Source organism: Panthera pardus, unplaced genomic scaffold (assembly GCF_024362965.1).
Source record: "Panthera pardus isolate Hobbes unplaced genomic scaffold, ASM2436296v1 HiC_scaffold_13, whole genome shotgun sequence".
In the NCBI taxonomy this organism is placed as follows: Eukaryota; Metazoa; Chordata; class Mammalia; order Carnivora; family Felidae; genus Panthera; species Panthera pardus.
The window spans coordinates 69,645,962-69,672,358 of record NW_026526688.1 but is presented as its reverse complement, the minus strand read 5'-3'; the positions used below and the strand labels follow the sequence as shown (position 1 = coordinate 69,672,358).

The window sequence follows — 26,397 nt, the reverse complement described above, 5'->3', positions numbered from 1 at the left end:
TCTTACTAATATAATGAAACAAGTAATATGACAACGACCACCATATCACTTGAGTGACACTGAAAACTTTGAAATATGAACCTCAAAAACCTCTTCCCAGTCCTCATTCTTGGCCTATGACCTTGTTTTCTATCTCATTGAGAAGCAGAAAAAAACAAAAAGCCAGAAAAGAATGTGGTCAAATTCCCACTTCTCACCCTTTTGCAATTGCACCGATACACTGTTCCTATCAATGACTTCTCTGCACCTAACAAGGGCTATTCCCTCTGCTTCTGTGCTAGATCCCATGTGCTTGTGCCCATGCAAGGGCATTATTTCAGTAATTGTCTTCCCGTTTTCCCTGGCAATCAGCATCTAAGTCAGCCCCCAGTGATCCTCAGCTCCTGGTATCCATGCCATTTACGTAGTCTCCTCTCTCACTGGATCAGGGACGAACTGCGTGACCCATAGAATACTGCAGAAGCAATGGTGTGTGATCTCAGAAGCTAGGTCATAAAGGACAATGACACTTCCACCTTTTCTAATTTCTCACACTAGGGAAAAATGCACCATGTCACGAGAACATTCAAGCAGTCCCACGGTGAAGCCCATGTATAGAGGAACTGAGGTCTTCAACCATTAGCTGGACCCAACTTGACAGGCATGTGAGTAAAGCAACTTGAATGTAGACCTTCTAGGCCCAACTACATCATCAGATGACTGAAACCTCATCCAACATCTGACAGCAACTTTATGAGACATTCAGTGAGAGTCTACCCGAAGATACTCCTGAATTCGTGACTCACAGAAGCTGTGAGAGATAAGTGTTATGTAAGCTACTACATTTGGGATAATCTGTTATGCAACAATGGATAACTAATACATCCACTGTGATCAAAATACTTCAGCGGTTCCCAATTTTCCCCAAAGAAAGCCAGTCCTCTCGATGACTTCCATCCTGTTCACCACTATTACCTCTCTAACTTCATCTCCTACCACTCTCCCTTCTCTCCACCTTAGTCCCAGCCATAGTGACCTCTTTGCCATTCCTCAAATATGCCTCGGGGCCTGTGCTCACCAGTCCCTCACCCTTCCCCCACCTCATTCATGCCTTTACTCAAATGTCTCTCTCTGAGTGAGGCCTTTCCTGACTACCCTTCTAAAAATGTAGCTTCCCTACGCACACCCACACCCAACTACATTCTGCATTTCCTTCCTCCTTTGTTTTTCTTTTTTCCCCTTCCATATATTACTATTTAATATACTATATATATCACTTATTATCTGGCTCTCCTAAGGTGAAAGCTTACTTGATGCAGAGATTTTTGTCTACTTCCAATCTCTAGAGCAGTGCCTGATTTATTATAATACATACTTCATAAAGATTTATCCAATGAGCATATGAATGGTAAAGATATAAGAAAATTCAATTAATAGTAACATTAAAAATGCTTCAAACACAGACCTTTTGTGACCCATTCCAAGTTTATAAAGCTGCTTCTAAAATGTGCTGTTAGTACCTTTCTTTCCTGAATGATTGTTTTACAAAAATAGCAGTTAAGGGGCGCCTGGGTGGCTCCGTCAGTTAAGCGTCGGACTTCGGCTCAGGTCGTGATCTCGAGGTCCATGAGTTCGAGCCCCATGACGACAGCTCAGAGCCTGGAGCCTGTTTCGGATTCTGTGTCTCCCTCTCTCTCTCTGACCCTCCCCCGTTCATGCTCTGTCTCTCTCTGTCTCAAAACTAAATAAACATTAAAAAAAAAATTCAAAAATAGCAGTTAAATGGCAAACTATCCTAACCAATTGTTTGCCTTTTTCTTTGTGAAACTCAGACCAAAATTGAAATTAAATTATAGTAGTTATATGAGTCCTTAGGATCTGTACCTTTTATTTTGTTTTATCTTGATTTTTTCCTAAGTTCCCTGTTCTTTTTTTCAAGTTTATTTATTTGTTTTGAGAGAGAGAGAGAGAGAGTGCACACATACAAGTGGAGGAGAGGCAGAGAGAGAAGGAGAGAGAGGATCCCAAGCAGGCTTTGCACTGTCAGCACTGAGCCTGATGGGGGCTGGATCCCATGAACCCAACCATAAGACCATGACCTGAGCCAAAACCAAGAGTCAGAGTCTTAACCCACTGACCCACCCAGGCAAGCCACAAGTTCCCTGTTTTTTATCCTTTATTCTTAACTATTTCATTTTATGTTCTCATTCGACACTGCTTTAAAGACATTATAAAATTAATATAAATAAAAAACAAACAAGCAAATAGTGTTTGTGTTTTCTTAAACTCAGGAGATTAAAACTATCACTGGTTTAGCATACTTACAGAATTGTGAACTTTTTAAGGAACAAAGCTTTAATTTTTGTGAACCTTTCTAAAAAGTCAACATAAGGTAATAGTTTTATTATTCAACACGATAAACTTTATTATAAAATATTTAACATGAAAAATATGCTCTGGATCAAGATAGGAATATCTATCTCAATATAAGTCAACAACACTCAGTACCATAGTGTATTTTACCTAATATTACCTAATAATTTCAAATTATTCTTAGAAACTTTTGTTTCATTCTGTAGTAAAACTCTTCTTGAAAATTATTCGTGTTAAATTGATTCCATCTTTTCCAAAGAACCAGGAAGAGCTCTTTTAAACACTAAAGCATATGATTACAGGGGCGCCTGGGTGACTCAGTTAAGCATCCGACTTCAGCTCGGGTCACCACCTTGCAGATCATGGTTTCAAGTCCCACGTCAGGCTCCGTGCTGACAGCTCAGAGCCTGGAACCTGCTTTGGATTCTGTGTCTCCCTCTCTCTCTGCCCCTCCCCTGCTCACTCTCTGTCTCTCTCTCTCTCTCTCTCAAAAATAAATAAACATTAAAAATATTTTTAAAGTACATTATTACATTATCTGATGAATCAGCAGGTTTTTTTCTGCCTTCACACCATTTGTAATTTCTCATTATAGAGATCCTCAAAATGTACCTTATAGGAGCCTCTAGGATCACTTAGCAACTAGGGGAAGCAGAGAAAATAACAGATTTTTTAAAGCTCTTACATCTATATATACCCCAAAGGGTCGTAAAATGATAAACGTGAGTTCTGAGATTACACACGGGAAACAGTGGTTTTGATTCTTTAGGGAAGAATAAAATAGTACTTGACAGAAGTCTCACTTTAGAAGTATTTCTCATATTTAGTGAATGGTTGTAAAAGATAAATAGCGCGCACGTGTGTGTGTATACACATATATACCACTGTATTTTAAATTTAATGTAGTTGGTATGCTTCACCTGACTGAGGAAAAGAGTGTGGCTGCTATAAAATAATCACAAACTCAAAATAATAATATTTCTGTAGATTTTATTTTTTGGAACAGTTTCAGATTACAGAAAAAATGAGCAGATAGGACAGAGTATCCAAATACGGCCCATCTCTCCCCTCTCACATTTCCCCTATTATGAACGGGTTCATTAGTGTGCATCTTTGCATATTAATGATGCGTTGCCTCATTACAATTGATGAGCCAATATTGATACATTACTATGAACTAAAGCCCAGAGCTTATATTAGGGTTTACTCTTTAGGTTGCATAGTTCTGTGGATTCTGACAAATGTCGAATGTCATATACCCACCACGAGAGTGTCATAAAGAATAGTTTTGTTGTCCTTACAATCCCTGTGCTTCACATATTCATCCATCCCCTCCTCTCCTTGAACTCTAAAACACAGGCCTTTTTACTATCTCCCTGGTTTTGCTTTTCCCAGAATGTCATGGAGTTGGAATCATACAGTATGCAGCTTTTTCCCATTAGCTTTTTTCACTTAGCAGTACACATTTAAAATTCATCCATGTCTTTTTGTAATTTAATAGTTCATTTCTCTTTATTTCTAAATAATACTCCACCGTATGATGTACTATGGTCTGTCTATCCATTCACCTATTAAGAGACATCGTGGGCACTTCTAGTGTTCAGCAATTATGAATAAAGCTGCCATAAACATTTGTGTAGACCTAAGTTTTAATTCATTTGGATAAATACCTAGAAGCATGATAGCTAGATAATATGGTAAGGCTATGTTTAGTTTTATAAGAAACTGCTAAACTGTCTTCGAAAGGAACTATATACCATTTCCATTTCTAACCAACAAAGAATGAGGGTTCTGATTGCTCCACAGCCTTACTGTCTGTTTATATTGTCAGATTTTTGGATTTTAGCTATTTTAGTAGGTGTACATGGTTTTAAACTGCAATTTAATTCGCAATTGCGGTTTCAATTTTCAATTGACTAATGATATATTACTTTGAGCATCTTTTCGTACGATTATTTGCCATTTTTATATCTTCTTTCGTGAGATCTGTTCAGACCGTTAGTCCACTTTTCAACTTGCGTTGTTGACTTTTAAGAGTTTTACGTTTTTTATTTATTTTTGGGACAGAGAGAGACAGAGCATGAACGGGGGAGGGGCAGAGAGAGAGGGAGACACAGAATCGGAAACAGGCTCCAGGCTCCGAGCCATCAGCCCAGAGCCTGACGCGGGGCTCGAGCTCACGGACCGCGAGATCGTGACCTGGCTGAAGTCGGACGCTTAACCGACTGCGCCACCCAGGCGCCCCGACTTTTAAGAGTTTTAAATATTTTTAGATGGAAGTTATTATCAGATATATGTTTTGCAAGTATGTTCTCCTGTATGAGGGTTGTCTTTTCATTTTTTAATACTGTCTTGGAGAGCATACATTTTTTTTCCATTTTAATAAGTCCAATTCATCAATTGTGTATTTCACTGATTGTGCTTTTAGGGTTGTTTATGAAAGCTCATCACCAAACCAGAGTTCACCTAGATTTTGTACTATGTCATCTTCTCCAAGATTTTAAGTTTTGTGCTTTACATTTCGGTGTATGGTACATATTCGGTTGTGAGAAGTGTAAGGTCTGCCTCTAGCATTGTTTTGCACATGGATGTCCAATTCTTTCAGCACCATTTGTTGAAAAACCGATACTTTCTCCACTGAGTTGCCTTTGCTTCTTTGCCAAAGAACAGATGATTATATATGTTTGAATCTGTTTCTGGGCTATCTCTTCTATTCCACTGATCTATGTGTCTATTTTTTCACCAATACCACATGGTCTTCATCGCAGTACTGGATAATAAGCCTTGAAGTTGGGTAGTGTCATTTCTCCAACTTGGTTCTTCTTCAGTATTGTGTTGGTGAGTCTGGGTGTTTTGACTTTCCATATAAACTTTAGAATCAGTCTGTCAACATTCACAAAATAACTTGCTAGGATTTTGATTGGGATTGCATTGAATCAAGCCCAACTTGGGAAGAAGTGACATCTTAACATTACTAAGTCTTCTACTCGTGAAAATGATATCTCTCCATTTATTTAGTCTTTCTGTGATTTCATTCACCAGAATTTTGTAGTTTTCCCCATATAGATCTTGTACATATTTTGTTAGATTTATACCAAATTATTTTGGTGAATGCTAATGTAAATGGAATTGTTTTAAATTATAAATTTTATTGTTCATTGTTGCTATACAGGAAAACAATTGACTTTTCTATATTAATCTTGTATCATGCATCATTTCTATAATTGCTTATTCGTTTCAGTTCTTTTTGGCGATTGTTAGGAATTTTCTATATGTACAAACATATCATTTCTGAACAAAGACAGTTTTATTTCTCCTTCCCAATTTGTGGCCTTTTATTTCTTTTTCTTGTCTTATTATATTAGTTAGGACTTTCAGTATAATGTTAAAAAGCAGTGGTGAGAAGGGTCACCCGTCTCTTGCTCCTGACTTTAGTGGGAAAGTTCTAGTTTCTTGCCATTAAATATGTTTGCTGTAGTTTTCTTGTAGATATTCTTTATCAAGTTGAGGAAGTTTCCTCTCTATTCCTAGTTTACTGAGTATTTTTTTATTATGAATGGGTATTAGATTTTGTCAAATGTTTTTGCTGTACCTATTGATAGGATCATGTGACTTTTCTTGTTAAGCTATTGATATGATAAATTACAGAAACTGATTTTTGATTGTTCAATCAGTTTTACATAGCTGGGATAAATCCCATTTGATCATGGCATACAATACTTTTTTATACGTTGTTGGCTTATATTTGCTAATATTTTGTTGAAGATTTTTGCATCCATGTTCATGAGAGATATTGGTCGGTTATTTTCTTTTCTTGTAACTTCCTTATCTGGTTTTAGTATTAAGATAATGATGGTCTCAGAATAAGTTAGGAGGTGTTTCTGTTGCTGTTTTCTGGAAGACATTGTAGATAATTGGTATAAGTTCTTCTTTAAATGTTTGATTCACTGGTGCACTTTTCTAGGACTGATGCTTTCTGTTTATAAAGCTACTAATTATTGATACAATTTCTTTAATAGATACAGGCTTATTCAGATTATCTATTTCTCTTTGAGTGAGTTTTGGCAGATCGTGTCTTTCAAGCAATTGGTCTGTTTCATCTAGGTTATCAAATACGTGGGTATAAAGTTGTTCTTAATATTCCTTATCTTTTAGCATCCAGAATATCAGTAGTGATGGCATCTTTTTCATTTCTATTAATAGTTATTTGTGTCTTCTTTTTCCTTTTTTTAATTAGCCTGGCTAGAGATTTCTTAATTTTATTTCTCTTTTCACATAACCAGCTTTTTGTCTCATAGATTCTCTTTATTGATTTCTGTTTTTCAATTTTATTGATTTATACTCTAGCCTTTTTTTTTTTCTTTTCCTTACTTTGGATTTGTTTTTCTGTTTCTGGTTTCCTACTGTATACACTTAGATTATTAATTCCAAAGCTTTCTTCTTTAATATATGAATTCTATCCCTCTAAGCACTGATTTCACTGCATGTCATACATTTCATACATAATATTTTCACTTTCATTTAGTTTGAAGTATATTTTATTTTGAGAGCTCTTCTTTGATTCATGACTTACTTATATGTGTTTTTTATATTCCAATATTTTGGGATTTTCCAGCTCTCTTTCCATTATTTATTCCTAGTATAACTTCAGTGTGGTCTGAGAGCATACTTTCTGTGATATTTATTCTTTTAAATTCGTTAAGATATATTAAATAGTCCAGAATGTAGTCTCTCTTAGTCCGTGCTCTATGTGAGCTTCAGGAGAATGTGTAGTCTATTGTGGTTGGATGAAATATTATATAACTGTCAATTAGATACAGAAGATGATACTGCTATTCAGTTCAACTATATCTTTACTGATTTTTTTTTTTTTTTTTTTGCCTGCTTGGTCTGTCAATTACTATGGAGGGGTGTTGAAGACTCCAACTAGAGCAGTGAATTTGTGTCAATTTCTTCTTGCAATTTTAACGGTTTTTGCCTCATATATTCTAATACTCTGCTGTGATGTGCACACATAAGAATGTCATGTCTTCCTGGAGAGTTAACCCCTTTATCATTATGTCATGCCTCTTTTTGTCCCTGATAATGTCCTTGTTCTGAAGTCTTCTTTATCTGAAATTAAAATACCTATTCCAGCTTCATTTTGATTAGTGTTAGCATGGTATAGCTTTCTCCACCCCATATAATCTGTGTCTTTATAATTAAAATGGGTTTCCGGTAAACATCATGTAGTTGGGTTCTGTTTTTATTTGCTCTATCTTTTAATTGTTGTATTCAGACTATTCACATTTAAGGTGGAATAATACCTACCCTACACTATTTTCTATTTGTTGACCTGTTCTTTGTTTCCTTTGTCTTCTCCCCCTCCCCCCTTTTTTTTCTACTTTCTCTGGTTTCATTTAAGCATTTTATATGATTCCACTTTTTCTTCTCTCTTGGCATATCAACTATACTTCTTTTTACAAGTTTTTTAGGAATTGCCTTAGATCTTGCAGTATACATTTACTACCTATCTAAATTCACTTTCAAATAACACCTTACCTCTTCACAGATAGTGTAAGTACTTTATGAGATAGACTATTCCTAATTCTTCCCTCCTGTCACTTCTGAAATCGCTGTCATTCGTTTCACTTGTGCTATAATCTATATGACCATATAAGCTATAACCATAATCTGTAACCACCTAATACACTGTTGCTCTTATTGTTTTGTAGTTATCTATTAGATCAATTAAGAATGAAAAATAAAAGGTCTTATTTTGTCTTAATTTCTTTCCTAATGTCCTTCCTTTCTTTATCTGAATCCAAGTTTCTGAACTATATTCTTTTCCTTCTCTTTTTTCTTTGCCTGATTTTTTTTTTTTTTTTTTTTTTTTTTTTTTTTTTTTTTTTGCAATTTGAATGTGACATGCCTACATGCAGATATTTTCTGCTTTTATCCTAGTTGGTGTTTGAGTTTCTTGGATCTGTGACTTGGTATCATATATCATTAATTTTGGAAAATTCTCAGCCAATATTACTTCAAATACTTCTGTTCCTTTCTCTTTTTACTATGGGTACTCTCATTACCCATATTTGACACATATTTGTAATTTTCCCGTAGTTTTTGGATATTCTGTTGTGTTTTATTTTAATGCTATGTTCTCTTTACATTTAAGTTTACAAACTTTCTGCTGATATATCTTTAAGCTCACTGACGTTCTCAGCTGTAAAAAAGCATTCTTTGGTTCAGTTGCAGTGTGTCTGTTTTCTAGCATTTTCTTTTGATTCGTAAAGTTTTCATCTCTCATATTACACATCTTTTCTTGTATGTTAACTTTTTCCAGTAGAGCTCTTGGTATACAATAATAGGTATTTTAAATCTGAAGTCTGAAAATTCCAAAATGTCTACCATATCTGAGTCTCGTTCTCAGGTTTGATTTATCTCTTTAGTCTGTGTTTTTTTCTTGCCTTTTACTGTTTCTTGCAATTTTTTATAAGCTAGATATGATGTATCAAATAATAGACACTGTTGTAAACAGGCCTTTAGTGTGAGGTTTTCTTTTTACATAACCAGGTGTTAGGCTGTGTTTAATATTTGCTACAGCTGTAGTTGTCATGGGTTTCAATTTCCCCTAATGTCCTTCCTCTGTCTCTTCTTTTGCCTTCGTGTTTTCTTAGAAACTCCCGTTTTTTTTCTTTTTTTTTTAATTTTTATTATTTTTAAGAGAGAGAGAGACAGACAGACAGAGTGTGAGTGGGGGAGGGGCAGAAAGAGAGGGAGACACAGAATCCAAAGCAGGCTCCAGGCTCTGAACTGTCAGTGCAGAGCCCAACACAGGGCTCGAACTCAGGAACCACGAGATCATGACCTGAGCAGAAGTCCAATGCTTAACCGAGCCACCCAGGCGCCCCAGAAACTCCTTCTTAAACAGTGTCTGTGTCTTCCAGCTCTCTCACTTGTAATCCACTGTTACTGAACCGGAACAATTTTAACATGGTGATAAGATATTGGGGAGTGGAAGCACTCTAATCTTATGTACTCCTTAATTTTAGGGAGCCGGAATCCCTGGACCCTCTTTTCTTTCTCCCCCAATGAGACACAGGAAGACTAAAAGGGGCTTAAATCACCCAATTGCTCCTCTTCCAAGTCAGGTAAAGTTCTAATAAAGAAGCTTACCTAGAAGGCTAGTTTTTATTTCAGAGAGCAGAAGGCTCTGGGCGTGTTTCATAACGCCTTTGCCTTCTTGATCCCTTGCCAGAATCAAGAGGGAATTTTTCTCTGATCCTCATGGAGAGAACCTGGCAGGACTCCTGAAGGTAAACTCATTACAGTGTGCGTGCTCCCCTGACCCTGGGTCCTCACCACTACTGTTGAAGAGCCCTTACCCATTACTGGCTCTAGTGGCTCATAAGGTGCAATTCTCTGCATTCACCTACCTCTACCGTTTTTTCAGGGAGGTGATTTACCTTGTGATCTCAATGATCTGGTAGATCTAAGAAGAGTTCTTGATTTTCAGTGTGCTTAGCCTTCTTCTTGTCCTGATGACAGAAGTGATAATGCCCGAGATCTTTAAATGCCATGGCAGAAACCAGAAGTCCTAATAGTATTTTTTATGCATTTTATCTTTGACCACATAAAAGGATGAGGTACACAGATCTCGTTGTGTTAGTAATAATATATAAAAGGAAACAGGTTTAGAGAGATTAAGTGACTTTTCCAGAGGTAAATAGCTAGTAGATGAAGCTAACCTGGACTTCCTAGTGCTCCTCAACACAGACCTTTATGTTTAGACATTAGTGCATAGGAAACAACCTCAAAGGAAAATTTGAGTTTAAATAGAGGATCATCCATGTTTGGGTTGGATCTGTGGCATGATGTGAAAAGTATTGGCCCTGGGAACATCCTCTAACAAATGTCCTCAAGCCTGACTCAGCCCCCAACTCACTTTAAGATTTTAGGGAATTCGGGGGTGCCTGGGTGGCTCAGTTGGTTGGGCAGCCGACTACAGCTCAGGTCATGATCTCGGGGTCTGTGAGTTCAAGCCCCGCATCGGGCTCTGTCCTGAGAGCTCAGAGCCTGGAGCCTGCTTCTGATTCTCTCTCTCTCTCTCTCTCTCTCTCTGCCCCTTCCCTGCTTGCTCTCTGTCTCTCTGTCTCTCTCAAAAATAATAAACAATGAAAAAATTAAAAAAAAAGATTTTAGGGAATTCACAACAATGTGAGTCTCAGTTTCTCAATGCAAATCCGAAGCAAGGATAAAGCACATGATCATTGAGGTCTCTTGCAATCATGAAGTGAAACAATTCTAGGTTGGCTTTCGGCCCTATATTTTGTGGGGGAGAGCGTTTGTGAGGAAAGGGGAACTCATTTCCTCAAAAATTTTCTGAACCGCTAAATTAATCCTTTCCCTTAGGTAAGAAGCCTTAGCTTTCTTAATTCTTTCAGTGACATGATGCTTTTCCTTCCCATGTGCTTCTTACACTATCACTTATAAAAGTGAATAATGTTAAAGCAGAATTTCCTTCCAGGATAAGGCCTCCTTGGGCAGGCCTTATGCTTTCTCCCACTTGTAACTCTGCAATCATTACCAACCACTGAATTGTCTCAGTTAAATGTCACTTCCTCAGAGAAGACTTCCTTGATCTCTTCGACTGGGACAGAACCCAGCACTTCCCCTTTCCCTTTTCTGAACTTATTTGTTCATATCTATGTCACTTGCTATTCTGGAATCTACATGAAGGAAAGAGTCTCCCTAGGCCACTGCTGCACTCCCAGGGCTCTTGAGTCTAGAACAGTGCTGTCCGACAGAACTTTCTGCAATGATAGAAATGTTCTATAATCTGCACATGTGGCTACTGAACACTTAAGAAGTGTCCAAGTGAACTACTGAATTTTTAATTTAAATTAGAATAGCCATATGCAATTAATGGCTACATATCAGATGGTGGAGGACTAGAGAAGTCTTTCTCAAAATCTAAATCGAGATGTCAGGAATCTGTACTTTAACTCATTCTCCAGGTAATTGTTACCAGCAATAAAAATTTGACAACTATTGATCTAGAATATGATTCTCGAGGCTGGCTTCACAACAGGATCACCTGGAGGAGAAAATGATCCTTAATCCACATCCCCAGAGATTCTATTTCAGCTGGTCGGCCATGGGGTCCAGGTATTAGTATTTTAAAAACTAAATAAAACAGAAAACCCCCTCAGTGATTGTAACACACAATCAAGTTTAAGAGATACAGAACATACATTCTCACAAGGTACTCAGTACCTATTAGAGAAATATACAGATAAATGGTCTGGGTGCATTTACAAAGGATTACTGATTATACTGATTACAAGTGATATCTTGTGATGTCACGAGATGTTAGTGACCTTAGTGGTTGAGATGAATTTCTTGATAGTGAAAGTAAATTCAGTTTTCACATAGCCTTTTACGATTGTGTGAAATTCCTTGGCCTTTTGTTTCATCCATGAACAGTACAAGATACTACCAAGCCCCGTGACATTTAAAGGGTGACACACAAAGAGCTCCCTGAGCAATCACCTCCTAAAATACACAAAAGTCTTTCTAGTTTGCTGGTTGATTGACAGATGGTCTGAGGACGCCTTCTCGCAGCCACGTGAGTCACAAGACCTTGCACTCCGGTGCTGGAGGAAGGTGTTTCCTAACCTGCTGCCCTCGGCTGCCTCCGGGTCTCTTTTATTAGAGCGCTTCCTCCTCCACTCGTCGGTCTGTCTGTAATTGTCCCCACAGGAAGTAGTGGCTGGCCGGGCAGTCAGGTCGAGCCGAGGCAACAGACTTCTGAGTCATAGGTGCTAGAACCCTCCCTTCTCCCGCCCAGCCACAGGTAACTGTCCCAGCAGGAAGTAAAGGCTGGCCGCGCTGGCAGCAGAGAGAGCAGGCGGGCGCAGCCGAGCGGTGGAGGCTTCAGCGGGGGCTGTGCTGGAGGGAGTTTCAGCGCCAGCCCTGAGCGCAGTGAGTACACGCAATCAAAGGAAACCCAGTAGCTTTGCAGTGGAGTGTCTCGTGGTTTTTCAGAATGCGCTGATGATTCAAAAGAAAAGATCAGATCTCTGAATATGTCCTTTCCGGCGCTGCGAATGTTAGCCACGATGCCGGCGGAGCTTGCCAGGGGAGTTGAGGAAATTAACATGAAACTAAAACTGAACTCTTGGTTGAAGAATTATTGATCAGAACGTGCCAAATACTAACAATAGAAGTTTAAGTTGACAAGCGAAATGAACAGAAAAAAAAGTATTCACTAATAAATGAAACAAAGGTACTAAAAATACAAATGAATGAATGTAGTTTAATAAAATATCAGAGGACACCTGAAAAATAAACATTTAAAAACTACTTTTGTTTAAAAGTGGCTTGAGACTTGTTAACTCAACATGTCCGCATTAAAAAGAATTGGGAATAATGTGCTAAACGTGATGTGGTTTTACCTTTTCACATAAATTTCATTGATTTAGATAAAGATAGTGCATATTGCCAATCCTCTTTGAAATTAGATCACTTGCTTTCTGAAACATACCAGAGCTGTATGCAATAAATTTCATTTATCAGCAGGTAATAACTTTAAGTAAATTAACATTGACAATGTTCGTTCAGCACTCAAAATGCAGTTCATGCACTCTGATTAGCTCCTCAAATTATTTCAACTGGAGTGAAACCTAAGAGGTTTAGGGCTGTCTATAAGCTTTCATAAAGGCATCTTTTCACTGAAATAATTTTCCACTTTTGAAAGTTAGGCATTTTCTTATCAGTGTGCTTGTAAAGGTTTTGTTTTGTTTTAGTTTCAATTTAAATGGGGGTAAAAAAACTAATTTCTTGGATAACACCAAACCATGTGTCTTCTCAGCCCCCTGATATCCAGTTCCTCTGACCTATTACTGTGCTGACATCTTAGCAGCAATCCACCTGCTTGACTCTTGAACAATAGCCCGTGTAAGCCATTGCAGGGCCAAAACTTTCTTTGCGCTTCACAGTAAGACTATTATTTTTATTGAAGTAGTGTTACTATGTCCGTGTTTCTGTATGTCTCAACATCTCTTCCTCAACTACATCCCCATGGGAGAGATTGTCTTACCAGCATTTGTTTGGGTTTGTTTTAAGAAAGCACACACAATTTCAAATAGATGTTTTTCTTACTAAGATTCATTGAGCAGTTTTGAAGCTATCCCTGTTTTCAGTGAAATTATCTGTAACGATGCCAAAGAATATATATATATATTGTTGGTAGGGTTTTTTTTTTAATATTCTCTGCAAGAACACATAAGGAACAATAGATGGAAAAATGAAACACCTTTAAAGTAAATATTATCACTATAAAATAAAATATCAAGGAAGGTCGATTTCAGATATACTTTATTCCATACATATCCACAAGAAGTCATCACAGCATTAAGTTTGGAGGAAAAGAAAGGCTGGATTATCTTAAATTCTATTCCAAAGGGCTTAAAGAGGTGAGGTGAACCAAAACGTCAGGTGCAAAATGTGATTTCAAAATGGTATTGTGGAAAGACTGATTACCTCCTGTGATAAAATGACTTTTTTGTGTTATTTTTTTCTCACATAACCTCGACAACTAAAAGGGTGAATTACGTTCAATAGCCTTTTCCAAATGTTATGAAAAATATCTGATTCTTGGGTATTTGTGGCTTTGGTCCTTTTCATCATAGGGAACCAGAACTTTTTTTTTTTTTAATTTTTTTTTTAACGTTTATTTATTTTTGAGACAGAGAGAGACAGAGCATGAACGGGGGAGGGGCAGAGAGAGAGGGAGACACAGAATCGGAAGCAGGCTCCAGGCTCTGAGCTATCAGCCCAGAGCCCGACGCAGGGCTCTAACTCACGGACCGTGAGATCGTGACCTGAGCCGAAGTCGGACACTTAACCGACTGAGCCACCCAGGCGCCCCAAGGGAACCAGAACTTTTTAATAAGCTTAGCAGTGCAGTCCAATAGAACTTTCTGCAATGGTGGAAATGTTCTATAATCTGCCTTGCCCAGAATGGTAACTACTGGCTATCTGTGGCTATCAAGCACTTGATATTTAGTTAGCTTGGCTAAGGAACTGAATGTTCTTTGCTTCCTTTTAATGAAAATTTAGCTATCTATATGTGGCTAGTGGCCACCAGTTTTCACAGGTAGTTCTGCCGACCAGGTGAAGCTATTTTGCATCATACCACTGTTCATCTTATACTGTAGGAGATTCCTGAAGGGATTCTTCAAGGATGGAAATCTTGAAGAGACTTAAGAAATTCTTGAAGAGATCTTTCAAGGATTCTTCTATCTGTTCATTTTTTTTTTTTAAGTCGGAAAGATACAAAGTTTCATGAATCGCTTAAACAAATACAGACAATGAGGGCACTACTGATAAGTGCCTTTGCCTCTAGGTGATCCTGAGTATGTAGCAGCAATAGAACCTAAATGTGTCCTCAGGCTCCGATTTGCTTTTGAGGCACTGAGAGTTCTGAAAGTCTTCACATGTGCTCTTTCATTTGATTGTCACACAACTAACTGAAGTAAACTGAGCCCTGGCCCACAAATCTTTTCATTTTACTAGTCAGCCTACACAAGAGAAATTTTTTTATAATATAATAAGACTTGTCTCCAGATTTTGGAAGAAATAAGGTTTTCGAGCTCTGAAAACAAAGTTTTTCTTTTGGGTTTTTTTTTTAATTTTCTTTTTAACGTTTATTTATTTTTGAGACAGAGAGAGAGACAGAGCATGAACGGGGGAGGGTCAGAGAGAGGGAGACACAGAATCTGAAACAGGCTCCAGGCTCTGAGCTATTAGCACAGAGCCCGACGCGAGGCTCGAACTCGCGGACCGCGAAATCATGACCTGAGCCGAAGTCAGCCGCTCAACCGACTGAGGCACCCAGGCGCCCCTGGGTTTTGTTTTTGAGAGAAAGAGAGACAGAGAACATGAACAGGGAAGGGGCAGAGGGAGAGAGAGAGAATCTTAAGCAGGCTCCATGCCCATCTCAGAGGCTGACTTAGGGCTCGATCTCACAACCGTGAGATCATGACTGATCTGAAATCAGGATTCAGACGCTTAACCTACTGAGAACCGCTCAGGCGCCCCCAAAGTTTTTTTTTTTTTTAATTGTAGATTAGTGATCAAAAAGTATCTGTTGGTAAAATAAACAAAACAACAGATGAATGAACATGGAGTGTAAACAGAATACATAATTTCATAACGTCCTAACTTTTTATTTGGAGGAAGGAATCTTAGCATGCTTTGGAAAAGCTCAATAAATATCACATATAAGTCACAATTTGCTCACAGATTCACAACTTCTTAGTTGTCTTATTTTTATTTTATTTCAGAAGCTCTTGAAAAGTACATCAAGTCTAAAGTGAACCGGCTCACTCTTGGGTAGTACTGGAACCATGAGCAATAATGGAACAGACTTAACCACTGGTTTCATCTCCTCTTCTGTGGCTGTCCTTTTGTTTGGCTCAAACTTTGTACCACTTAAGAAATATGATACTGGTGATGGTAATTATTTTTCCTTAATACGCTAACTTTATATTCTTTTCAAACGTGAAGTTCCCTTTTTCAGTCTTTTGTTTTAATGATGGCTACCAATTTTCTTGTACCTGGTGCCAAATGAATAGAGCTTAAGATACATCATTTGATAATGCTCATGCCAGTTGATCTGAGATTTAGTCAGTATAGGATAATCTTAAGATTGTGTGTCACGGTAAAGCTAGGAGAGAGACCATCAGGAAGGCTTTTTAGCCATATCTCTTATGTTTACAAAAAAAGGAAGTTAGTGCTACTAACATACACTTGTTTCGAAAACACGAATTTCAAACAAGCTTCGTATGATAGAGAACAGTTTGAGCACGAAATGAATTTTGTGCTTAGGTATGATTTCGACTCTGCTACAACACTAGGTGAACACAGAAAACTGCACCCAGAGAAATAAAGATGCACGGTAAGGCGCAAGACACACTTGCCCACGCACTCCTCAACATCCCTCAGCTCCATCGGCACCACACCCATTCACGTCTGGTGTTAGGACCCCCCCATCCACCAACTTCACAAAAGCTCACAAGCTGCCACACTTGCAATGCCCACTTCTATAAGCAAACCTCAAGTCTTTTTCAAGTTAAAGTGCCACGTTTATTGTAATACTTGTGAATTTCTTCACCACTTAGCCAGTGTAAAACTGTACTACCATTTTTATTAGGTTCTTGTCTTTGCTTTTCATATCCGTTGATGAAACTTGAGTTTTGTACCCTTTTTCTCATAAAAACTCTGTAGTGTTTATTATATGACCTTGCATAGTTCAGTGTTTCTAGACATGGCACACTACAGTCGACTTGACAGTAATGTGAACTTCAGGGAAGGAGAAGCAAGAGGGTTTTTTTTTTTCCTTTTTTAAAAATCTACTTGCCTTTATTATTTGTTTAATATTTGGTTACTTATTTTTGAGAATGAGAGAGCACAAGTGGGGGAGGGGCAGAGAGCGAGAGGGAGACAGAATCCGAAGCAGGCTCTAGGCTCCAAGCTGTCAGCACAGAGCCCTCCGTGGGGCTCAAACCTACCAACCGAACCATGAGGTCATGACCTGAGCCAAAGTCGGTGGCTTAACTGACAGAGCCACCCAGATGTCCCATATTTGCCAGATGCCCCGTATTGTAGCCAGGAGAAAGAACTGGAGATGTTACACTGAACGCCTGGTGGGAAGCAGTTGTGTTATCCCCTCAGTTCCTTAGACCTTGTTACTTAATTAAACAATAGAATTACAAATCTTTTTTCTTCCAGAGCCTTTCTTCTCTTTTTCTTTGGAGTTAGGATGGAAATGGAAACTACTAAAAGAAGAACAAAATATATTTGAAGGGGTAGAGGAACTGGCTTTTAGGTGTCTCTCAACAACTGTGTGATCCTGGGCAAGTCTCATCAGTTCTTTTGTTCTCAATTTCTCATTTGTGAAATGAAGAACTTGTCAAATTAAGTTCCCTCTCATCTCTGCGATCTTCCTTTTTTGTCTTAGAGGTTAACAGCCATTTTTTTTTTCTTTCCCCCAACATGAAATTGAATGGAAATAGGCAAAAATCTTCCCCAGTTAGAGTCAGAGGAGCTACACTGAGTTATAACTGCCCTAGTCTTTCTTCCAGTGTAGACTTTTTCTTTAACCTTTTAATCCCTAAACGCTTGATGGTACAGAGGCGTCAGGTAGAGATATGCCTCATATCTCCATGTCATCTTCGGATAACTGGCAGCAAATGGCAACCCAGAGCCCAGAAAGAGAATTCCCTGACCCAGAACGCTTATTCTCAAGTTTGTAATGTCTGGCTTATCACAGGCATTCAACGCTAACTGTAAGAGGTCTATGTGTGGCCATACATGGCTTTATTTTTATCCCAAGGGTGGCACAAATGATCCCTGAAGGTTTAAATTACTGTTATGCTATTCTGTAATTCTTAATGCTGTGTTTTGGTGAGAGGTGGCAATAAGTGCAGCATCTGAATAAACGTATATAGACTTGGTCTTGCCGATACTCTTTGGTAGAAAATTCTTGATGTATCTAACAGGTCAAACAAACAAACAAAAGAATCGTGGGCAGGAATGCACTGTATTTGGTAAGCTTCGGAGTCAACAGCCTAGGTTTAAGTTCAAGGTCTACAAACCATTAGCTGTTTAGCCAAGTTGCTTCATCTCACATTCATCTTCTCCATCTTCAAACTAGGGTTAATTATGATGCTTAGCAGTTGTAAAAGTTCAATGTGCGAAGTACCCACGTACAGGCATTCGATAAGTTGCAGCTATTCCTATAATAATATCTCTTTGATATTTCCAACCATTAAATTTATTCGAATCAGTTTGAACAGAAACCAATTTCTCTTATTTCCAGGAATGTTTCTCCAGTGGGTACTTTGTGCTGCCATATGGATGATTGCCCTGGCGGTCAATCTGATACTACATTGCCCTAAATTTTGGCCTTTTGCAATGGTTGGGGGCTGCATTTGGGCAACAGGTAATGTATGATATAATTTATTCTTTAATCATTTAATACCGATCAAAATGACTCTGATTCATAGTAAAAGAAAATAGCATCAACAGCAATTCTGAGCAATCCTTAGTCATAGATACTAGAAATTAATTTTGTTTCTTTCATTCAGATGCTGCATAAATGTTTTGGGTGCATTTCTTTTTTCCTCTTAATGATTTCTTTCTTAGTTCTTGGTAGACAATTATAGCAAACATATTTCAGTTGTTCCCTATCTATTCAAGCATAACTCATATATTAGTTTAAGTGCTCCAGCCTTTTTTTCTCTATGTTTATCAGAAAATATTTTTTTAATAGTAGCCTCTACTAATATATATTTTTAAGATTTGTCCTTAAATGTAGGCAAACAGGCACACATTATCATTTCAAAAGTACTGGCAAAAAAATAAAAGCAAAAATATTCCTTCTGTTGCTTTATCAATTCCTGAAACTATATAAGAATGTGTACCTTTGCTTGGACAGTCAGGATGGTTTTCTTCCATTAATATAAATACATCCCAGGAGATTTCTATTCCATCTGGCAAAACGAATTCAAAGTATCAAGGCTCTTCAGGGGTTAATTTGATTAAAAGCAAATAAATTCTAAAATGTTAACAATGTATTGGGTACCCACTTATTTTGAGTCTCTTCAGAATTAAATGATTTAGTGAAGTTCATGAGTTGGAGGACAAAAGAGTTCACTTTTAAATTTCCATTCACATGATCATGTTTATTATGTTTAATAGGGAGAGGGCAAGAGAGAAAGCATCCATCTATCCTCCAGATCTTTATCACAACTATAGTATTTATAATCACCCAGCAGTTTCCTTTGGGATTCAGTGGAGAGGGCTATAATTTGAGAAATGTTGCAGATGTGGATGAAATAGGTCATAGTAACTGAATGGATATGGGGAGTTGAGGAAAGGGAGCAACGAGTGATGATGTAGGGATTTTATTATGGGTGATGAGGAGGGTGGTGGTACCATTGACATGAGTGCTGAAAATACAGAGAGGTATGTGTCCAAAAAGAAAAAGGACAGTTCAGCTTAGGACCTTTTGAGTCTGATGTTCCTGACATTCCCACAGTGGAGGACTTCTGGTTGGAGGCCTCTCATAGTGGTGGGAGCATAGCACTAAAACTCTGGAGCAAGTCCAGGCTAGAACAGTACCACTGGGACTATGTGTCTCTAACTGACAGCTGAAATCCTGAAATTAGGTCAAGTACCCAAAGAAGAATATAGCAAGAAGAAGAGTGTGTTCAGGGGAAAATACTTAAGGGGCATCTAAATCCAGAAAATATGCCGAGAGAGAGCAAACAGTGAAAGAGCTAAAGAGAGAGAGGAGGGAATCAGGAAATGAAGGCATCTTGGAAGCTACGAGAGGAAACCTTTTAAAAGGCGATTGCAGGACTGAAGCCAGACTGCTGAAAGGTTAAGAATTGTAAAAAAAAAAAAAACAAAAAAACAAAAAAACAAAAAAAACAATCATGCATTTGGCCTTGAGTGACCTTCCAGAGCACAAAGCAATGAATGCAGGATTCCAAAAGACAAGTCAGTGAGCATGGAAGAGCAAAGTCTGGGGCCATATTGGGCCAGAAACTTCTACCAGTGGTGGCCCTGGTTCAAGTCTAAGACTAATGTTACTGTTGACACTAATTTTATCATTGACAGCTTCTGCAAAAAGTTACAGAATAGAGACCTATGTTAAGGATAAAAAGCATTGATGCTACTAGGCAAAGAGCTAATTTGATATTTTTCTTTGTAAGATTTTGTCTTATGTTTATTTCTTTTAGCAATCATAACCATGAGTTCAATGCCAAAAATGTAGTTATTTTATTTAAAAAGTAAGGAATTGTACTTTACTAAATTTGTCAAAATCTCATAAGCTTCAGTTGAAGTTAAAAACTAATTCAATTTGTAAATGTATTTTTTTCTATTAGAAATAACATATTTTTTTCTGTATGTTACATCTACAGGGAATATTGCTGTTGTCCCAATTATCAAAACCATTGGTTTAGGCCTTGGAATATTAATCTGGGGATCTTTTAATGCTTTAACTGGCTGGGCAAGCTCAAGGTAACAGAAAACAATTTCTGTAAGATTCTCTACACTCATGTAAGACAAGTCGTAGGGATTGGGCTAGCTGAGAGGAATAATGGTTCTTAACCTCACAGAGATTATAGCTGGTAAGCCACACACATAAAATATGCTACTTATAATTATTCTTTGCTCTAAGTTCTAATATCTGGTCTAGATATTGGTTAAGATATAGTAAAGAATTATCTCCTTAGAACAGAAAAAGGAAGAGAGGAAGGGAACTGGTGTTTATTTTCCCTTTTTGTTGTGTGACAATTTGCTGGACACGTTATATGCATCATTCTCCTCTCATTTTTACAAAGATGAGGTGAGCACTACCTTATTAGAGAGCCACCAAAGAGGTTGACTAACCTGCTGAATATCACAGAATGAATAAGATATGCTTCAAATCCAGACCTTCTAGTCTTAAAGCACATCTTCTTTCTAGAGCCTGGGTCAGGGTCACCAAACCAGCCATTTTTATAAATAAAGTTTTCTTGTAACACAAACAAACCCATCCATTTACGTTTTGTCTATGACTGCTTTTACACTATAGTGGTAGAGTTGAGTAGACGGTCTGGCTCCCAAGAGACAATCTGGCTCCCAAAGCCTAAAGTGTTTACTCTCTGGCCCTTTAGCAAAAAGTATGCCAACCTCAGCTCCAGAGGGGTCCAACAGGGTCACCAGAAGCCATATGTGTCCATTTATATTCAAAGTTAAATTAATTAAAATTTGATAAAATTAAACATTCAGTTTCACAGCCACACTACCCATATACCAAGAGCTCAATAGCCATATATGGCTAGAAATTACCCTGGTATACAGTGCACCAGTAGAAGTGCCCCATCATCATAGAAAGTTCTATTTGTGCTGCCCTTGTTAAGCATTAAAATGAACACTTAAGTGGAGTTTGGGAAGACAAGTAGAAGGGAAGATGTCAGGGTGCCTGGGTGACTCAGTCGGTTAAGCATCCGACTCTTGGTTTCAGCTCAGGTTATAATCTCATGGTTTGTGAGTTCGAGCCCCACATCGGGCTGTGTGCTGACAGTGTAGAGCCTGCTTGGAATTATCTCTCTCTCTCTCTCCCTCTCTCTCTCTCTCTCCCAAAATAAATAAATAAACTTAAAAAAAAGAAGAAGCAGGGAGGATGTCACCCTTACCTTACTTTTTGTTCTCCTCTTCCCTCTCAAAGCATTATAACAACCTCAGTAATAACAAAACAAACTGACCTCCAACCTTACAAGTGCTATTTTCTTTTGCTTTTTGTTATTGCCTCTTTCACTCTTGCCCTGAATGGTTCACAGTGATTGTTGGTAATCATCGCTATAAAGTCAAGCCATGAAAAAACAAAACAAAACAAAACAAAACAAAACAATTAAGGTGATGCCAAAAAGGAGTGATCTTTAACCAAGCAGTTATTTAAAAGTCTGTTTCATAAAAACTGAGAACAAATTGAGGGTTGATGGGGGGTAGGAGGGAGGGGAGGGTGGGTGATGGGTATTGAGGAGGGCACCTTTTGGGATGAGCACTGGGTGTTGTATGGAAAACAATCTGACAATAAATTTCGTATATTGAAAAAAAAAAAAGGCTGTTTCAATAAACCCTATACAAAATTGCAGCCAATGAATCGGCATTCAATTACTCAATCATTTATTTGTCTTCCTTCTTCCTTAGTCTTAATAAGAAAAGAACATCCAATTTTACATATACTAACTCATTGAATCTTCATATGAAGGAAGGTATATGTATAATAATTATACCGACCATATGGGTACCCCATTTTAACATGGGGAGTTGAGCACAGTAAACATAGTTAACTTATTCAAGTCACAGTTAGTAAGAGAGGGATTTAGGATTTGAATCCAGGAATCTGACCCTGAGTCCATGCTCTTAAACACTATGATGAACACATTTTCAAAAAAATGTGATGTAACTTTCTCAATTCTAGGTTTGGCTGGTTTGGAATGGATGCAGAAGAAGTGTCAAAACCAGTGCTAAATTACATTGGAGCTGGATTATCGGTAGTAAGGTACACAGTCATTTCTAACTTAACCGTTTTTCCAGACATCTAGAATATCTTTCAGAGATCTCAGTGTGTTTACATTTTTTTAAGCCTGCATTTCATAAAAGTGACATGATTTGTCCTCAGATTCTTTATCTATATTCACAGATTTTGAGGACAAAAAGGGTCATGTCTGGAGTCACAGGCCCTGTTTTAGTTCTCAAAAGCCCTGAGACTTCAGGAAAATCAGCTGCTTTGAAGCTCATTTTCATTATCTGTGACTTTTTAGAAAAATCACAGTACATAGCTCATGAATTAGAATCAAATGGCACATTATTTTGCAAACTAAAAAATACTATATAGGTGTGCCTGGGTGGTTCAGTCAGTTAAGTGTCCGACTTCAGCTCAGGTCATGATCTCACAGTTCGTGAGTTCGAGCCCTGCGTCGGGCTCTGTGCTGACAGCTCAGAGCCTGGAGCCTCCTTCAAATTCTGTGTCTCCCTCTCTCTCTGCCCCTCCCTCACTCACACTCGGTTGCTCTCTCTCTCTCAAAAATAAATAAACATTAGAATTTTTTTAAATACTATATTAATAAATGTTATGATGCCCCTGGAACAGCCATTGATTCTCTCTTCTTAGCATTACTTGCTTATTCTTTGCCACCGAGTTTCCACATTCCTGCCACCTAATCTCTTCTTCTTACCCCAGTTAGATAACTACTGTCTCATGTATGAAAACACATACTCATATAAATATGTATTTTTGGATGTATCTGTATCTAGTGGTATGCACTATATGAATGAGGATGAAAATGACTTTAAATCTCTATATGGCAGTGGTCAATCAATAAAACTCCAACAGGAATTAGGTCACCTTAAATTCAGTCCCCTTTCCTTTCTCAACTCCATTTATATACCCTGTCAGTGCTTCACATAATGGATGGCACTGCCTGGAAAGATTTTAGTACTTTTTTATTCTTCAGGGACAGAACACTATATTTCTCTTCCTCCTGCAATGATGGCTTTTCCCCAGCCACATTCAGGAACAATCTCTTTGTCATTGAAATGTTGCCTAAGAGAGTGGTTCCAGGCCAATTGGAGAAGAAATAACATAGATTATTCTAAAATAGCAGATTCCTGACATTTTTGGCTAGAGGTGATTTTATGTATTTTGTACAATTCATACAGCATACTAGCTTTGAACATCTCTCTCAAAAACAATTTCTTTACACCCCCAAATTGTAATGCAGCAGGCCTTAGGTTTGACTTAATGGTAATTTCAGGCCAATTTACTCAGTCCATCAGGCATTGTTTCTCTCCATGTTTCTTCTTTCTTTAGAAAGTGCACATTCTCTAAAATTGCAAATTATTCATGTTCTACCACTTCTACACGTATGACCTTGGGCAAATCTCTTAATTTCTCCAAGCCTTGGTTTCTTCATCTGGTGTTAAAGTGGGGATAATAATTGTGCCAGCTTTGTCAGATATTTTGTAGAGGAAATGAATAGAAATATGTTACGTGCTTTGTATATTGCTAGACACATGGCTAATCCTCTATAAATTGGGTAATTTTTATTATAATAATCATACTTTTATTAATAACTAGTTCATGTTCAATCACTGTTTTCCCCGTGGGCATGTGTTGTTCAACTCTGTGGTAAACTAGTCAGTGCACCTGGGGGATCACGCGGCTTGGTTTGAAGCTTGGTCTGTGGTACAGAAATGTAATGCTCTCTTCCTGCAGTGCATTCCAGCTCCCTTCTATGTTTCTTTACCAAGCAGCCCTTCTGGAAACTTTCATTTCATCATTTTAACTCAGTTAAATCTCAAAGGGCATCCACTGAAAAATCTTGGAGTTTCATGGCCAGTATAAGGAAATTTGGAATGCAGTCACATTTGTTTGGGATATTGCTTTTCTTTTTAAAACTGAAGCCATTGCTCCTATTGTCTATACAGTCCAGTTTTTAAAGGATTGGTTAGATTATTTCTAACCTTACATTTTTCCTATATGTAAGGTAAGTATCAGTCAGGTTCTACAACCAAAACCACTCTGTGTATTTTAAACAGCAGAGGATTTCACATAGGGAATTTTTTTACAAAATTGTGATAAGGCCCAGTGAAACAGAAGGAGAAGGGGCTCTTCCCAAAGCCCTGGGGCTCACTCTCCAATCAATACGGTTACCTCTGCCCTGAGTTGCCACTGCTCCTGAAACCACCAGAGCCACCATCAAAACAAAATGGCTTCCCCCAACCTTTAAGCCTATCTGTATGCCTCCCCTTGGCAAACCTAACTGCTAATACAGTTTGGGAAGATACAGTTTTCAGCCTTCTAGTATCCATGGTTCAGGAGAGAATATACAAGGGTGGGTGATGGGAGTAGAGCTAAAACTAAGAAACTTTAATGAAGATCCAGAAGTCAGAGTTCATAAAAAAGCAGATTTCCTTTCCAATTAAAAATGCTTTGGATTATCCTTGAGTCTGTTCCCTGTTTTTTTCTCACTTAACTTGCTTATCCTGGAGAGTCGTGTTGTGAGGAAATCCAATTTTTGTTTCTGGCCATTACTTTTCTTCAGAGCCACAGTCCTTATATCTAACTATGGACCAAGCTATACATTTCTATCTCTACATAGATGCCCCCCAGGCACCCCTCACACCCAATCTGAAGTGAGATAAGGCACGGAAGAGGACCCTGGTGGGTCAGGCACATGGTCAGCATTCCACAAACACTAGACTTTTAGTTCTTTTCTCTCTGCCTTCAGTATTTCGCAGTCCGAATTGCTTTTCTTTTTCTACCCTTCCTGCAGACTCTTTCCTCTTCCTGTGTTTCCCCTCTTGTAGAATGTATTAGCCACAGTTACTCAAATTCAAAACCTTAGTCATCTTGAGTTTTTTTTCCTTTCATACCCCATCCTGTATCTAATCCTGCTGCAAAATTTTTTCTTAATGTTTCACAGGCTCTTCCTCTCCTTTCCACCAATTCCCTATGATATATCCACCTATATATGATTATAAAAATCTCTCACATCTACTTTCCCTAATTCCAGTTTTTCCTATTGCCGGATTAACTTGCTCGTATCTGCTATCAAATCAGTCATCATTCTTCTGGTTAAGAACCTTGGAAGACTCCCCATTGGATTCAGAATAAATCTGTCTCCTTAATCTGGCATGTCCTCCACAGTTACAGATTCAACCCTTCTTAGATCAGCCTTGTCCCTGTATTGTCAAGTCATTGAGTCAGGATTATTTAGCACAACATGCTGCAGACATTTCCCTCAGCCCTAAGACCCTTTCCTCAGCCTCTGTGGCCACCCTTACACATCAATGGAGATTTTCCACCTTATGTGTTTCTTGATTTCTTCCTAATTCGAATGAGTCATTCCTAAACTTCCACTGCATTTTGTATTTCTTCTATTACGGAAATTCTCAGGGTCTGTTTTATATTATTCATACAGTTCCTTTATCCTTGAACTTCGAGATCCTGAAGGGCAAAGTCTGTTATTTTCTGTTATACCATCTCTCCCACCATCACCATTAGACTTTGCCACAGTGCTTGACACTTAATAGCTGCTCAATAAAGGTTTGTTGAATTCAGTTGTGAGTGTAAAAACAAATACACCAGTTTTACTAATAGTAAGATGTATAGGGTCACAAATCTAGGGGAACTGGAAAGGTTGAAAATTTAGAGAAGCACCCCTAGGTGAAACATATTGATTTTTTTCCCATGCTTTTGACAATATTCATAGACTTTATCGTGAAACTTTGTGTCTGGCACACTGTACCAAGTTCTGTAAGTCTGTAGCCCAAAAGACCTTGTGATCTATTTGGTTTTATGTTCACATACATAAATTAAATGTCATTACCTTGTCTTAATTTGGTGCCCTGTACCCCCTCTTGATCTAATCGAGATGACTTACCTATTTTATGACAAACACTACTCACACAAGCTAAGAACACTGATTGCTTAGT

The 26,397-nt window shown here is 38.1% G+C and overlaps 1 protein-coding gene across 8 annotated transcripts in view; it reads left to right on the top strand.

The window, feature by feature from the left end:
• The first annotated feature begins 531 nt into the window (after positions 1–531).
• The window catches only part of TMEM144 (transmembrane protein 144), a 49,729-nt gene continuing 23,863 nt past the window's right edge, over positions 532–26,397 (top strand). The window contains exons 1-9 of one of the 8 annotated variants that reach the window (XM_019441149.2): positions 532–644; positions 9,593–9,650; positions 11,352–11,502; positions 11,821–11,962; positions 12,185–12,318; positions 15,684–15,855; positions 18,221–18,343; positions 20,331–20,430; positions 22,379–22,459. In XM_019441149.2, the coding sequence (XP_019296694.1) occupies positions 15,747–15,855; positions 18,221–18,343; positions 20,331–20,430; positions 22,379–22,459 (413 nt within the window). In that variant the 5' untranslated portion in view covers positions 532–644; positions 9,593–9,650; positions 11,352–11,502; ... (1 more) ...; positions 12,185–12,318; positions 15,684–15,746. Of the gene's footprint in view, positions 811–9,469; positions 9,486–9,592; positions 9,651–11,351; positions 11,503–11,820; positions 11,963–12,184; positions 12,319–15,683; positions 15,856–17,152; positions 17,362–18,220; positions 18,344–20,330; positions 20,431–22,378; positions 22,460–26,397 lie in introns of those variants that run through there. The other 7 variants (XM_053901169.1, XM_053901171.1, XM_053901170.1 and 4 more) reach the window with 7 other exon arrangements.